Raw genomic sequence first — 13,491 nt, 5'->3', positions numbered from 1 at the left:
ATCTGAAATTGAATTTTAGTTACCTTAGGTGGAGGGAGGCAGCCAGAGAACGAGCGATCTTCTTTTCGAAAACTCAGATTGAGATTGTCTATGTTGAGTCTGCCATTGGTTGTCCTTAGTGCCATCTTCAAAATCTCCAGCAGACTCCTGTTCACTTCTGGCTGTGAGCTGGAGTGCTGAGGTGGAGTGCTGATTGTAGGGGAAATGGGGAAGGCTATGAAAAGATTATCCACTCAAGGCAGCTGCATGCTTTCCTACTACATTTCCCAACTTTGCTACACACTGTGGAACCAGAGAGCCCATCTACGAAGGCCCTCTCAGTCTTGGGAACCTGGTCATGAGGCTGCATGCAGACATTTCATAGCTTAACTTATACCTGCTCCATCTGAGTGAACTCTACCTAATCTCTTTTCCAAGAGGCACCAACCAATCTGACTACAACAAAGGCCAAAATTCTTAATCTATCTTTGCAACTCTTTTTTTTCTAGGTTGAGACAAAAAATAAGCAATCATAGTAGTTTACTTTACCTGCTTGATTTTAGTTTTCTTCAACTCAGATAATAACTGATGACAAATGAAATTTCTAAACTGCTCACTGCCACAAGCAAAGCAAAGCAGATTCCACCAGATCCCCATACCGAGAGAGCCTAGTTCCTTGGGAGGAAATCCTGAACCAGCTGAATTTCCTGCATTAACCTTGACTCTGCTCCTTATATTTGAAAAACCCAGAAATGTTTGGGAGTAATTATTTACTTACAGTCTGGCATGCAAATGTACATAAGTATTAAGGTGGTCTGTCTAACTGACTATCGTTATTTTAAATAATAGGTGAAAAGCAACAGGGTGAGATGTTACAGTCACTGATTTTATGAAACTGGTTTGATATGTTTACTTATCTAACAGCCAAATGTATTTGTTCCTCCAGATCCAGGTGTACTATTGCTTCCTCTGTGAAGCTTTTCCTGTTTTCCATTGTCTCAAGTTAAACACCAAGTTCCCTAGAGGGACAGTCCATGACACTGCTCAACTTCTACCCATCTAAATTGGGTTTCTTTCAGTGGTATACTGGTAAATCTTTAACAATCAGCTTTGCAAGATAAAGCCCTAATTTGCTGCATTACTGATTTCCCTGGTGTAAATACTCCCACTATGGTTGATTTCAGGCTACCACTGTGACATTGCTGAATGAGGAGTTGGGAAGAGGTGTGCATCATTGGCCCTCATGTCTGGCTCCTGCACACCCCTGATTTATATACTTATTCATAGTGCTTTGTTCTTTTCCTTAATAGGTCTCCTCCAACTTGCAGTCACATCTCTATTTCCTTATTTTTTCAAGTCTGACTTCCTCCCTAGTAGTCTGCTCTAAGAGGTCAAGTCTGTTTTGTTCCTTACTGTTTCCCAGGGATCTTGTACAGTACCTGGAATTGATTCATTTCAGATGTATATAACTTTGTCCAAAAGTCATATTATTTCCTTTTTTTTGGCTCTGGGACTCTCACACAAGTTTTGGCTCCAAATTATACTATTCTAAACTACTTAATAATACATAATAGTTTCCAAAAGTTTGGTACAGAGAAGGAATAGTGGGCATGTGCATTTATTTTGGTCACCAACTTTTGCATGTGCCTTCACCTGTCCAGGGAGTTCCGCAGCTCATGAGACAGTCCACCTCTCACTGTGGCATAGGAGAATGCCAACTATTTGCTTTACCAGCCTCTCTTTGCTGCAAGGGCACATGACCCAAACACTGTCAATCGGATATCTCTGTTCCAGATCTGAATCATGAGTCTTCCTTCCTCTTTTCTTGCAAGGACAGTTTCTGGGGATAAGAATTCATGAAGCTTTGGTCCCTGGCTCTGTACACTGAGTCCTGGATGGGCAGGTGTTGTATGGAACCCATTTACTGCAGCTGGTAGGGTTTCTTAGAAGGCCTGTTGCAGAAATTTATTTCATCTGGTCCAATTTAGGAGATGAGAGCTGTTGCCACCCCTACTGCCACTGGCAATGCTGGAACCTTTTAAAATATCACAGAGCTACCCTATTAGAGGCTCTACCTGACAGAGCATGAGAAGAGGATTTTCCTGATCCATACCTTAATTAACAAATAGCCTGGCTTTATTACAGGCCATCGGTCCTGTATTTCTACAAACATACTGTCTGGTTTTTATAAAGCAGCACCTTCTCTGATGAGCTCAAAATGATTTCTTCATGTGCCTTTTCTATAGAACAGATGTTCAGGTATCCCTGAAAGTAAATTGATGTGAGCTCTTTAGAAAATTGGAGGTGCCAATTACATTCAACAAATATTATTGAGCATCTTCTGTATGCCAGGAACTAGGTTAGAACTATGCTAGACACAGAGTTGGCCAGGACAGCCACGATTCCTAACCTCAAATGTCAAATAAATAACAGAAAATGCCATAACTGCTATGAAGGGGAAGGACTATGGGACTAACAACACAGAGATCTAACCTTATCTAGGTATCAGCAAAAGCTTTCTGTCTAGGACTCATAAGACCTTATATGCCAGGGATTGGCCATGTATTCTACCGCATGGTCTATGACTTCTCAGGGCCAAAATTTTACAGTATGTATTATGTGAAGGATAGTTGCTGTTGGTTAAAAATTTCTAGGGCTTTATGGCTCTCAGTAAGACAGTTGCTCCCTGAGTGATATTTGACTGGAGTGCCTAGATGGCAGTATTGTTTCCTTTGGACCATGAGCCCTAAAGGAAGAGACTAGGCTTTGTCAGTCCTGGAATTCACTGTGCCCAGCAAAGTAAGCCTGGCAAACAGCTCACATTCAATAAGTGTTGAAGTTATCACAGTGAAACAGGGCACACTGTAGGAAGGAATCAAGTCCAACTGTTGGTCCAAGGACATTTTCAAACAAACAAACAAACAAACAAACAAAGCTACCTTCTTCCTAGAGTAAAACACTTAACTCTAATGCCATAGCTCTTAACCACCATGCCACATTATTTGCAGCTGAAAAGAGTGTCTTCTAGAAGAATAGTTAAAAATAATAAAAACACTTACATAGTACTTACTATGTACCAGGCACTGATTTTTGGAACTTTGCATTTATTAACTCAGTTACTATTACAAATCAATGAAGTGAAGTGTATTATGCCCATTTTACAGTTGGAGAATGGAACCACAGAGAAGTTAAGTGAAACGCCAAGGTCACATAGCCCCAGAGTGGCAAAGACAATAGTTGAGGCCAGGCTTTTGCAATGGAGGCTATGCTCCTAACCACTGCAATTTGTCACCTTTTTTGGCAAACATGAAAATATTATACTTTATTGCATTTCATTTCTGATTATATTCCTCATATCTTATTTTTATTTTGAGTAATTTCTTTCCCTTGAGATTATATGACGTGACTATGGATGCCTGAATCTCAAACCTTTTTTTGCTAGTGCCTGCAACCCAGGAGCTGACTGACTGAACATCTTTTTGGAATCACACTTTATAGATGAGCTCTGCACCCGTACACAATCATTTCTTATTTCATAATAAGGTTTTTCATTTTCACACAGCAACCTCTTAAAAAGACACATGCTTGATGTTAAAAAACATATGCAATTGCTGCAAATAACTTTCTATGTTGGCCTGCGCACAAAAAAGAGAAAGAGAGAAAACTCTGAGCACAAGCCAAGTGCTGGTGAAGAGCAAAGTGATTCTGTATCGGGTGAGGTGTTTGAGTGAATGCCTTCAAGATCCCTGCCAGCTCCAGGAGTCTAGTGCCATGGACTGACTGCATCCCCTCAAAGTTCCTGTGTTGAAACCCTAATGCCAATGTGATAACATCAGAAGGCTGGGCCTGTGGGATTTGGTCATGAGAGTGGAGTCCTCATGAGTGAGATTAGTGCCTGTCTTAGTCTATTTTGGGCTGCTATAACAGAATATCTGAGATTGGGTCATTTATAAAGAACAGATATTTTATTTCTTCAGTTCACAGGGGTGAGAAGTGCAAGGTCAGTGGCAGGCATCTTGAAAGGGCCTTCTTGCTGCATCATTCTGTGGTGGAAGGAAGAAGGGCAAGAGGAGGCAAGGGTGAGAGATAAACCCGCTTTTTACAACAAATCCACTCTCTTGGTAACGAACTCACTCCTGAGATGATGACATTAATGCGTTCAAGAAGGCAGAGCCCTGTGACCTAATCGCCTCTTATTTGGTCCCATCTCCCAGGACTGTTGTTGCATTAGGGATTAAGCTTCCAACACATGAACTTTGGAAAACACATTCAAACCGTAGCAATACGTTTGTAAGGAGAGGCCAGCAAGCCAGCTTACTCTCTTTCTGCCAAGTGGGGATACAGGGAGAAGTCAGCAGTGTGCATCCTGGAAGAGCCCTCCCAGAACTCAACCATGCTGGTGCCCTGATCTTAGACTTTCAGCTTTCGCTTCAGAACTGCGATTCATACATTTATATTCTTTATAAGCCACCTGGTTTATGGTACTTTTTTATAGCAGCCCACACAGACTAAGACACCTAGGAACAATACCCTCACAAAAAAGGAGAAGAGTACCTTTGGCTATGAGTGCCATGACTCTCAGTTTTTCTCAGGTCTGCAGCTGCTTTATTTTGCTGTGGATAATCTGATGCTGCACTGTTTAAAAACCAGAGTAGCTTTTCATAATTCACCTGAAGATTAAATGTAAAATAGAACATCCTCATTTAATTTATATGTAAGGAAAGAGGCCTGTTGAGATAAAATGTATTTGGCAAATTTTTACCATCAAACATTTTTAAAAAACACTTAAAAATATAGTATCATAATTATTGGTGCTTTTTAGCAAGTATTCTTATTATTTTCCCTTTTGGACAAATGGTAAAATTGTCCTTCCTGGTTGTCTTGTGGTTGGGTAAGGCCATGTGACTAGTTCTGGCCAATGAGTTATAAGCAGAACTGAGACCCTGTGAGCTAACATGAGACCCTCCAGGACTCTTTTTCCCCTTCTGCTGTCCTGTCCAAAAATATCCTAAAGTGGCTGTTTCATCATCCTGGGTCCCAGAGCTAAAATGACAACAGTGTTGAGAAGAACTATGGCTGGCTCTATGGAAATAAAAATGAAAAAAATAACCTTTTGTGGCTTTAAGCCACAAAGATTTTGGGGTTATTACTACAGTACAACCTAACCTCTAGCCTCTCTCTCTCTCCCCACCCCTGCCCCCACTCTCTCTCGTTCCTTCTCACATATCTTATACATTTATTATATATGATGTATTCAGCAGATATATTTAGATATATTGAGCAGATATATTCAGATAATCTGAAGACAAAAATTTATTAGGCTAACTGAAAAATCTGAAGACCTTTATTCTGCATAGGAAAGGACTGAAGGAATGTCATCCATTTCCACTGCTAAGCTGGATGCCATCCTAGGGACTCTGGTGGAGAGACAGCTCCAGGGTAGCAGAGGGGTGAGCAGTGGGAGAGGGAAGCTAGATAAGGTCCCTGATAGAAACTAGGTCTCAGGCCAGAAAATTTGGTTGAACTGAATATTCTTATGGGTTGCACTAATAAATCAATATTGTATTGCTAAATACTTCTCATAAATATATAACTAATTCTATTAGTTTGCATTTATCACATTACTAAATCCTGAGACTAAACTTGCAAGGTTGATTTTGGCCTGGTTTTCTGGATGAGATCATTGAGGTGTGGGAGGACTTAAGTAGAGTATGCTCCATGTCACAGAGCTAAAATGGTGGGATTAAGATTAAAGTCCAGACCTTCTTTTTTAAGGTTTGTGCTGTCTATTGCTTTGCTATTGATACATGCTCACTAATGATTTTCTTATTGCTATTATTTCTTCCTATTTCAGGGTATTTTCCTCTGGCTCCCTGAATTTAGTGACACTTGGACTACTCTTTATATTCAGACATAGGTATGAGCTTGGAAAATATAATGCCCAAAGAACTCTGGCCCTGTCATTGGGAAACTTGTGTCTTAGCATGGGGTCTGCCATTAATTCTCTGAGTCTCCTAAACAAGTTCTTGGACAACCTCTGGGCCTCAATTCCCTAATCAGTAAATTTCAAAGATGCTTCCCACTTCTAACTCTCTAGGAAGTTGTGACGACACAAAGGAGATCTTAGCTCAGTCTCAATTCTTACCTTGGGTCCTGCAGACTAAGCTAGCTCATGAATGGACTCGAGTGGGCCCATTTTCTTGAATCTGTAACTACCCTAACATTGTTAAAAGCTGACAGTGCAAGTTGGGGCAGGGAGGACCTTTAAAGAGAAATGAAACAGAGCAAAGAGACCTAACTCTATTCTCTATTTGAACTAGAAATTTCTACACATGAATATAAATAAGCTTTTTATCTCAGTAGTCAGGGATAAAAGTCATTTGCAAGAAAGTAGCTAACTTCTTAGTCTTTTACCCTGGTGGGTACAAGTTAAAGAAACAAAAGGAACCCACACTTCCAATAATACGATTGCCATACCATTTCAGGAGAACCCCTCTTAGAAAATCTCTGACAAAGGATTTTAACTGTTGGTAACTGTAGAGGGACTTCATGCTTCAAAAAGAGGCGGCTCAGCTGAGAGTGGAGAAGAAATCCTGAAGAGATTGGGTCCAGGATCTTCAGCTCTTTCTGAAGCTTTTCTAATAAGTTGAAGCTCAAAGGACATGACTTGAGTTCTCTTCTGACCAGGGCAAGAAGAAAAGCATCTTCATTTGTTGTCCCACTTGGGCTCTGGCCAATATCCTAACACAACAATGAAAAACAAAGAGCAAGACTCTTCAATCAGCCGGCTAAAGACCAAAGCAAGGAAGCAGAGGCACACTGGGGCTGGTATCTGAGCGTCCACTCGCAGTCCTGGCCTGGAGCAGGACAAGTCGGTGGCACTGAAGGTGAGCATTCAATCTGGTGTATTCATTATTTACAATGCATCGGCTCTCTTCCTTCAGGAGAAGAAAGCAAATCCTAGAGTACATGGTCTGGTAGAAGATGCTTTAACATACATCATTTGCCTTTTACAAAATAACTGCTTTGATGGTATAAGAATTTAGAATAACACATTTTGGAGACCCATTGCAGCTGGGAGTTTAGCATGGGGGATGCAAATCAAGGATGGTGTCTAGACCCTGACTGAGTTAACTGGGAGCATAATGGCCCTTCCTGAGCTCAGCAATCCTAGAAAAGGAGGAAGGTGGGAGGAACATGAGGAGTTCAGTTGAAATTTTTAAGGTTTGTCTGTGAACTCCTCAGGACACTTTCTGGAAAGCTGACTGGATAAACGAAGTCTGGTGTCCATTTGTCCATTCTCAGACTGTCTTTAATTTTTTTTTTTTTTGTAGAGGTGGGGTCTCACTATGTTGTCCAGGCTGGTCTCAAACTCCTGGCTTCAAGTGATCCTCCCAGCTTGGCTTCTCAAAGTGCTGGCATTACAGGTGTGAGCCACTATGACCAGCCCTCAGACCAACTTATCATCTGCTCCACATCAAGAAACTGAGTCAACAAATAACACTCCTTCATCTACAACAGACACAACTCACAACTCTTAGTATACACACCTCAGGTTGGTCAGAGCTGCCTCTCACCATCTGTTCCAAGGACCAGTCTCTAAGCTTTCTTCTGGGAACGCCATGCACATAGGATAGGGACTGGTCTCCGGTTGGTACAGAGCTGCAGTGGACATTTGCCTGTCTGGGAATCTTAACAGAACAAGGACAAAGGGAAGCAAGGAGCAGAAGAGGAGGTAGGGAAGAGAAAGAGGAAAGAATGAAGAAAATGAGTAAACCAACCAATTTATTTAAGCACATTCCCAGTTCTAAATGAACTTTTTAGCCCATGTATCATTGAGTCATTGGATCATTGTGAAGAAATGTTGCCTTCACACCAATTTCAGCATTATACGCTTGACACATGTTAGGCAAATATATTCACACTTAGGTATGTCTCATTTGGGCAAGAAAGTGTCTGTGACGGGCAAAAAGTAATAGGTAGAACATAGGGTGTTTATAGGCAAATGTGGGGTTCTTATTAGAGATAAGGATATCATTAGGCTGTTTTAATTAGCAGGTTCAGGAAGGGCAGCAAAGGTAATTGTTAACTTTGACAAGAGATTAAAAAGCTCAGAATATTATACTCTAGGAGTAATGTCACTAAAAGTTACAATAGCATAAATGATAGAATTAGGATCGATAATAAAACCCTGTTCTCTCTTGCCATGGAGCATGGTATATTAATTGTGTTTTAACATTATTCATATTTTATGGTGTTTTGACATCTTAAGAAGGTAGGCCTTGCTGGCTGGGGGGACTGCCCCTCCCAGGACTAGCTAATTCCTAGAGATGGTAAACAACTGGCCTGCTAATACATCTTTCATATGCAAACCAGTCCTGAGTTCAAACCCCCAGATACCTCCTTTATTTAACTCTCACACAGCAAGCCTTTTTTTCTCCTGCCTTAAATAAATCCAAGACTAGGCTCCAAACAACTAGGGATAGTCACTATGCCCCAAAGCCTGGGGGAATTATTCCAACTAGCTAGTCCTAAGCTGTTTGTTCTGCCCTGCCTTGCCTTTCCCACCTAAACCCCAGAGAAAGGCTGTGGCTTGCGCTTTTCTCTCCTTGCTCCTCCTCCTGCCTCCTTGAGGTCCTCAAGTAGCCCGATGTGGTGTGGAATCCCCGCTTCTCTTGGGAAATGAAAGCAATTAACTCTTTTTGCAAAGGCAATTGTCTCCAAGTATGGTATCTTACCATATCTGATTAAAACGAAAACTTGGTACAAATTAAGACACATGGTTATTTTATTTATTTTATTTATTTATTTATTTTTGAGACAGAGTCTTGTTTTTTCACCCGGGCTGGAGTGCAGTGGCAAGATCTCGGCTCACTGCAACCTCTGCCTCCCGGGTTCAAGTGATTCTCCTGCCTCAGCCTCTGGACACATGGTTATTTTTAATACCAGGTAATAGAAGGGCGACATGATCAGAAGGATTCTCTATAAACTACTAAATTGACAGTCATGTTGAATAACCTATCAGTATGAATAGCAACCTACAGATGTTTTATAGTCATGAACATTTTAAGGAAAAACCAAGAGGCTCTCTAGAGTGAGCAGAGTGGGCAAGAATGACAGAGAGTTCTGAATAGGCATAAAAATCACAAGAGTTATTTATTTGGCTCATACTGTGTACAAGGCACCACATGGGTGTCCTGCTCATGTCATTATTTAAATCCTTACAACAACAATACAAGGTAGGTAGTACTAGCATCCTTTTACGTTTGGAAAGCCAAGGCTTCCAGAAGTTAAATAACTTTATTCCTTCATTTAAAAAACATTTATGGTTGTCTAGTTTGGGCCAGGCACTGTCATAAGCCCTACAGTGAAAAAAACAGACTCAGCCCCTGCTCTCACAGAGTTTGCTGATGGTGGGAGGCATAGCACGTAACCATGACAATAGAAAAGGGATTCTAAGGGCCACTCTCAGAATTGTCCATGGTCCACCTGATCTGGACTTGGTGGTCCAGGTCTGAAGGGAATGGCATCTAAATCTACGCTTGCAAGATAAGTCAGATTTGTATTTGGATAGGCTAACAAGTGGAGAGGGAGGAGGAGAGGACAAGAGGATTACAGGAAGAGTGAACTGGATATAGAAAACACAAAGGTGCATGCATGCATGTAACAGACAGATGATGCTTTCAGAACATAGTTTAACTTTTGGAAAAGGCAAAAGATAAGCCTGGAGATAGAGAGGCAGGAGAAAGGCAATGAATTACCTTTAGCCTTGTTAGCATCTATGCTTTATTCTGAGGGCAATGGGAGCCATAAAAATGTTATTAGTGGAGCAATGACTAGAGCAGACTTGTCCAAAACTTACTCCCTAGTAAACTGTGCAGATATTTGAATCCTGCTTTTCACAATTACACTAGGATGAGGGAGATTCAGTGTTCAGTCCACAGAGCAATTTCACTCTTTTTTTTTTGAGACTGAGTCTCACTCTGTTGCCAGGCTGGAGTACAGTGGTGCGATCTCGGCTCACTGCAACCTCCTCCTCCCGGGTTCAAGAGATTTTCCTGCTTCTGCCTCCAGAGTAGCTGGAACTACAGGTGGATGCCACCATGCCCAGCTAATTTTTTTTTTGTATTTTTAGTAGAGATGGGATTTCACCACGTTGGCCAGGATGGTCTCGATCTCTTGACCTCGTGATCCGCCCGCCTTGGCCTCCCAAAGTGCTGGGATTATAGGCCTGGCCAATTTCACTCTTTAAAATATTTGGCTAGGTATTTCAGACATATTGTTCACAGAACAATATGTTTCTTTGCAAATTATTTGCAATATAAAATATTTCCATTTTCAGCCACATACAATTTTTTTTTTTTGCCTCTGAGAATTTATGGGTTTCTCTGATAGTGTTTAAAGAAATGTTATCAATACTTCATCATTCCATGAGTCAAGGTATCTTTCAGTTGCTTTTGTTTTCATTTAAACATGAAAATGTATTAAGTGCCTTTATCCTTGACAATACAGATACAAATGAACAAGGCAGGTGTGACTCCTGCCCTCATAGTTCTTTGGGCCTAGACATCACAGGCTGAGTCTTTTTGTTTGTTTGTTTGAGACGGAGTCTCGCTCTGTCGTCCAGGCTGGAGTGCAGTGGCGCGATCTTGGCTCACTGCAACCTCCACCTCCCAGGTTCACACCATTCTCCTGCCTCAGTCTCCCGGGTAGCTGGGACTACAGGCGCCCGCCACCATGCCGGGCTAATTTTTTTGTATTTTTAGTAGAGACGGGGTTTCACCGTGTTAGCCAGGATGGTCTCGATCTCCTGACCTCACAATCTGCCCACCTCGGCCTCCCAAAGTGCTGGGATTACAGGCGTCAGCCACCGCACCCGGCCACAGACTAAGTTTTCTGGCTTCGCCTATGGGAAGAGGAAAATATACTGTACTCCCTGGAATGCTGTGAAGAATGAGTGTTATGTATTTTAAATATTTTATACATTCTAAAACCTTATGATATATTTATTTGTTGTATTTTGTGTATCTCCCTCCAATAATATGATCTCCATGTGGGCCAGGACTCTGTCTTGTGCCTGGCTGACACTCCCCCATACCAAGAACAGCCCTGAATCTGCTGAAAAACTAGAGCAACAGCATGGGAGAATGGGGAGGAGCTCTTGGTGCCTGGGTTCAGGCCAGCTGCAGGCTGGGCTTCAGATTTCTCCCTTGCTGATTTAAGTCACCTGGGGCTGTCGTTTTTCCAAAGTGAAGAGTGTTCCTCACGTGTCAAAAAAGATAAAATGCAAAATTTTATCAAAATTCCCCAGGTTTCTGACCTTGGGATTTGTCAGAGCACCTATGAAGTCTCTAATACCATAGGTTTCTCTCATTTAGTTTACTTTGAATAACAAAATACAGCTTGGGGACCAACACCATAGCCTGAAGTGACTTTAATCAATCCTAGTTGTGTGATGTTTGCCTGAAAGAACTGGTACAAATGAAGCACAGAAATCTAACACAGATTTACTAACTCTTCTGGGGGCATTGGAACTTGCAAGAGTTGGAAATGTAAACAAGTCTTTTAAAGGTTGCTTATAAATAAAACTATTTTTGAGTGTGTGTGGAGTCATCCACACTCTCTTTCAAGACAAGTGAACGCAACAAATCATCTTAACATTATGCAATGGATAGCTGCGGTTTGGGAGAAAATTTCCAGAGATAGCATTAAATGCAGATGTGAAAAGTTCTGTTTCTTAAACAATTTAGACCAAGGTACTGGGGTGTTCTAGAAAGCTGTTAAATGGCTCAAAAATGGGCAGTAGTGATAATGAGGACAGCCATGAGAAACATTAAGTAAAAAGTTGTATACTTTTTTTTTAAGAAATGTAGACTTAGAAAAAAATGTATTTCCAAATTAATATTATATGTAATATGTGATTTTAAATGTGCTTTAAACAAATTAATACAATACATATTGATATTAATCATTTGACTATTTTACTCATATTTGTAACAATGTATACTTTGTTTACACTTTAACTTTTAATTTTGGAAACTTCAAAAACAGGCACATGTAGAGATAATAGCGTGATGAAACTCCCTGTGCTCATCACCAGGCTTCAGTGATCAACTGACAATCTTATTTTATTTATCCCCACATTACCCTCCACCAGAGATGAAGTGAGCCCAGACAGTGTGTTATTTCATCCACATTATTTCAGCATATGTCTATAAGGCAGTGGTTCTTAAAGTGCAGTCTTTGGGCCAGAAGCCTCAGCTTCCTCTGGGAGTCTGTGAGAAATGAGAATTATTGAGATCCACTGCAGACCCACTAAATAGAAATTTGTGGGATGGGGCCCAGAAATCTGTGTTTGAATAAGTCCTTCAGTAATTCTGATGCACACTGAAGTTTGAGAACCACTGCCCCAAGAATGAGGACTCTTTTTAAATACACAATAATATTATAACACTTAAAAATTCCTTATTATTAACAGTAATTCCTCAATATCTCCAAATGTCTCATCAGTGTTTAAAAATCCCCCAGTTGTCCGGTAAATCTTATTTTCATAGTTTGTACATTCAAAATATGAACCATATATTGCAATAGGTTAATATCTCTTATACCTTCTAAAATTCCTTCCTTCCTTCCTTCCTTCCTTCCTTCCTGCCTTTCTCTCTTTTTTCCTCCTTTCCTCTTTTCCTTAGATCTTTTAAAATTCCTTCCTTCCTTCTTTCCTTCCTCTCCTTCCTTCTTTCCTTCCTTCCTTCCTTCTTTCCTTCCTCCCTCCCCCTCTCTCCTTCCTTCCTTCTTTCCTTCTCCTCCTTCTCCTCCTCTTCCTCCCCCTCCCCTTCCTTCCTTCCTTCCCTTCCTTTCTTTCTTTCTCTTTCTCTCCTTCTTTCTTTCTCTCCCTCTCCCTCCCTCCCCTACCCTCCCTCCCTCGCTCCCTCCTTCCTTCCTTTCTTCCTTTCCTTTCTTTCTCTCTCTTTCTCTTTCTTTCTTTCTCTCTCTCCCTCCCTCCCTCCCCTCCATCCCTCCCTCCCCTCCATCCCTCCCTCCCCTCCATCCCTCCCTCCCCTCCATCCCTTCCTCCTTCTTTCCTTCTTTCCTTCCTTTTTTTTTTTTTTTTAATTTTTTCTGTTACCCAGGCTAGAGTGCAGTAGCACAGCCATTATTCACCGCAGCCTGGCCTGAACTCCTAGACTCAAGCAATCCCCTGTCTCAGCCTCCCAAGTAGTTAGGACTAGAGGTGCACACCACCACACCCAGCTAACTTTTTGTTTTTTGTAGAGATAGGTTCTTCCTAGGCTGCCCAGAGTGGCCTTGAACTCCTGACCTGAAGCAGTCCTCCTACCTTGAGCCCCACAAAGCGTTGGGACTATAGGCATGAGCCACTGCATCCAGGCTTACATATTTTTAAAATGTCTAGTCTTCCCACTCTGCCCCTTTCATCATTATTTTTTCTTGCAATTGTTGAAGAAGCTGTGTTGTCTGTACTGTAGAGTTTTACACAGTCTGCATTTTCTGGCA

The 13,491-nt window shown here is 41.3% G+C and overlaps 1 protein-coding gene across 1 annotated transcript in view; it reads right to left on the bottom strand.

Moving 5' to 3' along the window:
- C1H1orf87 (chromosome 1 C1orf87 homolog) overlaps positions 1 to 13,491 on the bottom strand; it is a 144,503-nt gene that overhangs the window by 46,202 nt on the left and 84,810 nt on the right. The window contains exons 4-7 of the mRNA XM_054438574.1: positions 7,530 to 7,670; positions 6,457 to 6,720; positions 4,534 to 4,649; positions 24 to 189 (exon numbers count right to left, since the gene is read on the bottom strand). Of these exons, the coding sequence (XP_054294549.1) occupies positions 24 to 189; positions 4,534 to 4,649; positions 6,457 to 6,720; positions 7,530 to 7,670 (687 nt within the window). The remainder of the gene's footprint in view (positions 1 to 23; positions 190 to 4,533; positions 4,650 to 6,456; positions 6,721 to 7,529; positions 7,671 to 13,491) is intronic.

This window comes from Pongo pygmaeus, chromosome 1 (assembly GCF_028885625.2).
Source record: "Pongo pygmaeus isolate AG05252 chromosome 1, NHGRI_mPonPyg2-v2.0_pri, whole genome shotgun sequence".
Lineage (NCBI taxonomy): Eukaryota > Metazoa > Chordata > Mammalia > Primates > Hominidae > Pongo > Pongo pygmaeus.
This window is presented reverse-complemented; position numbering and strand designations above follow the sequence as displayed.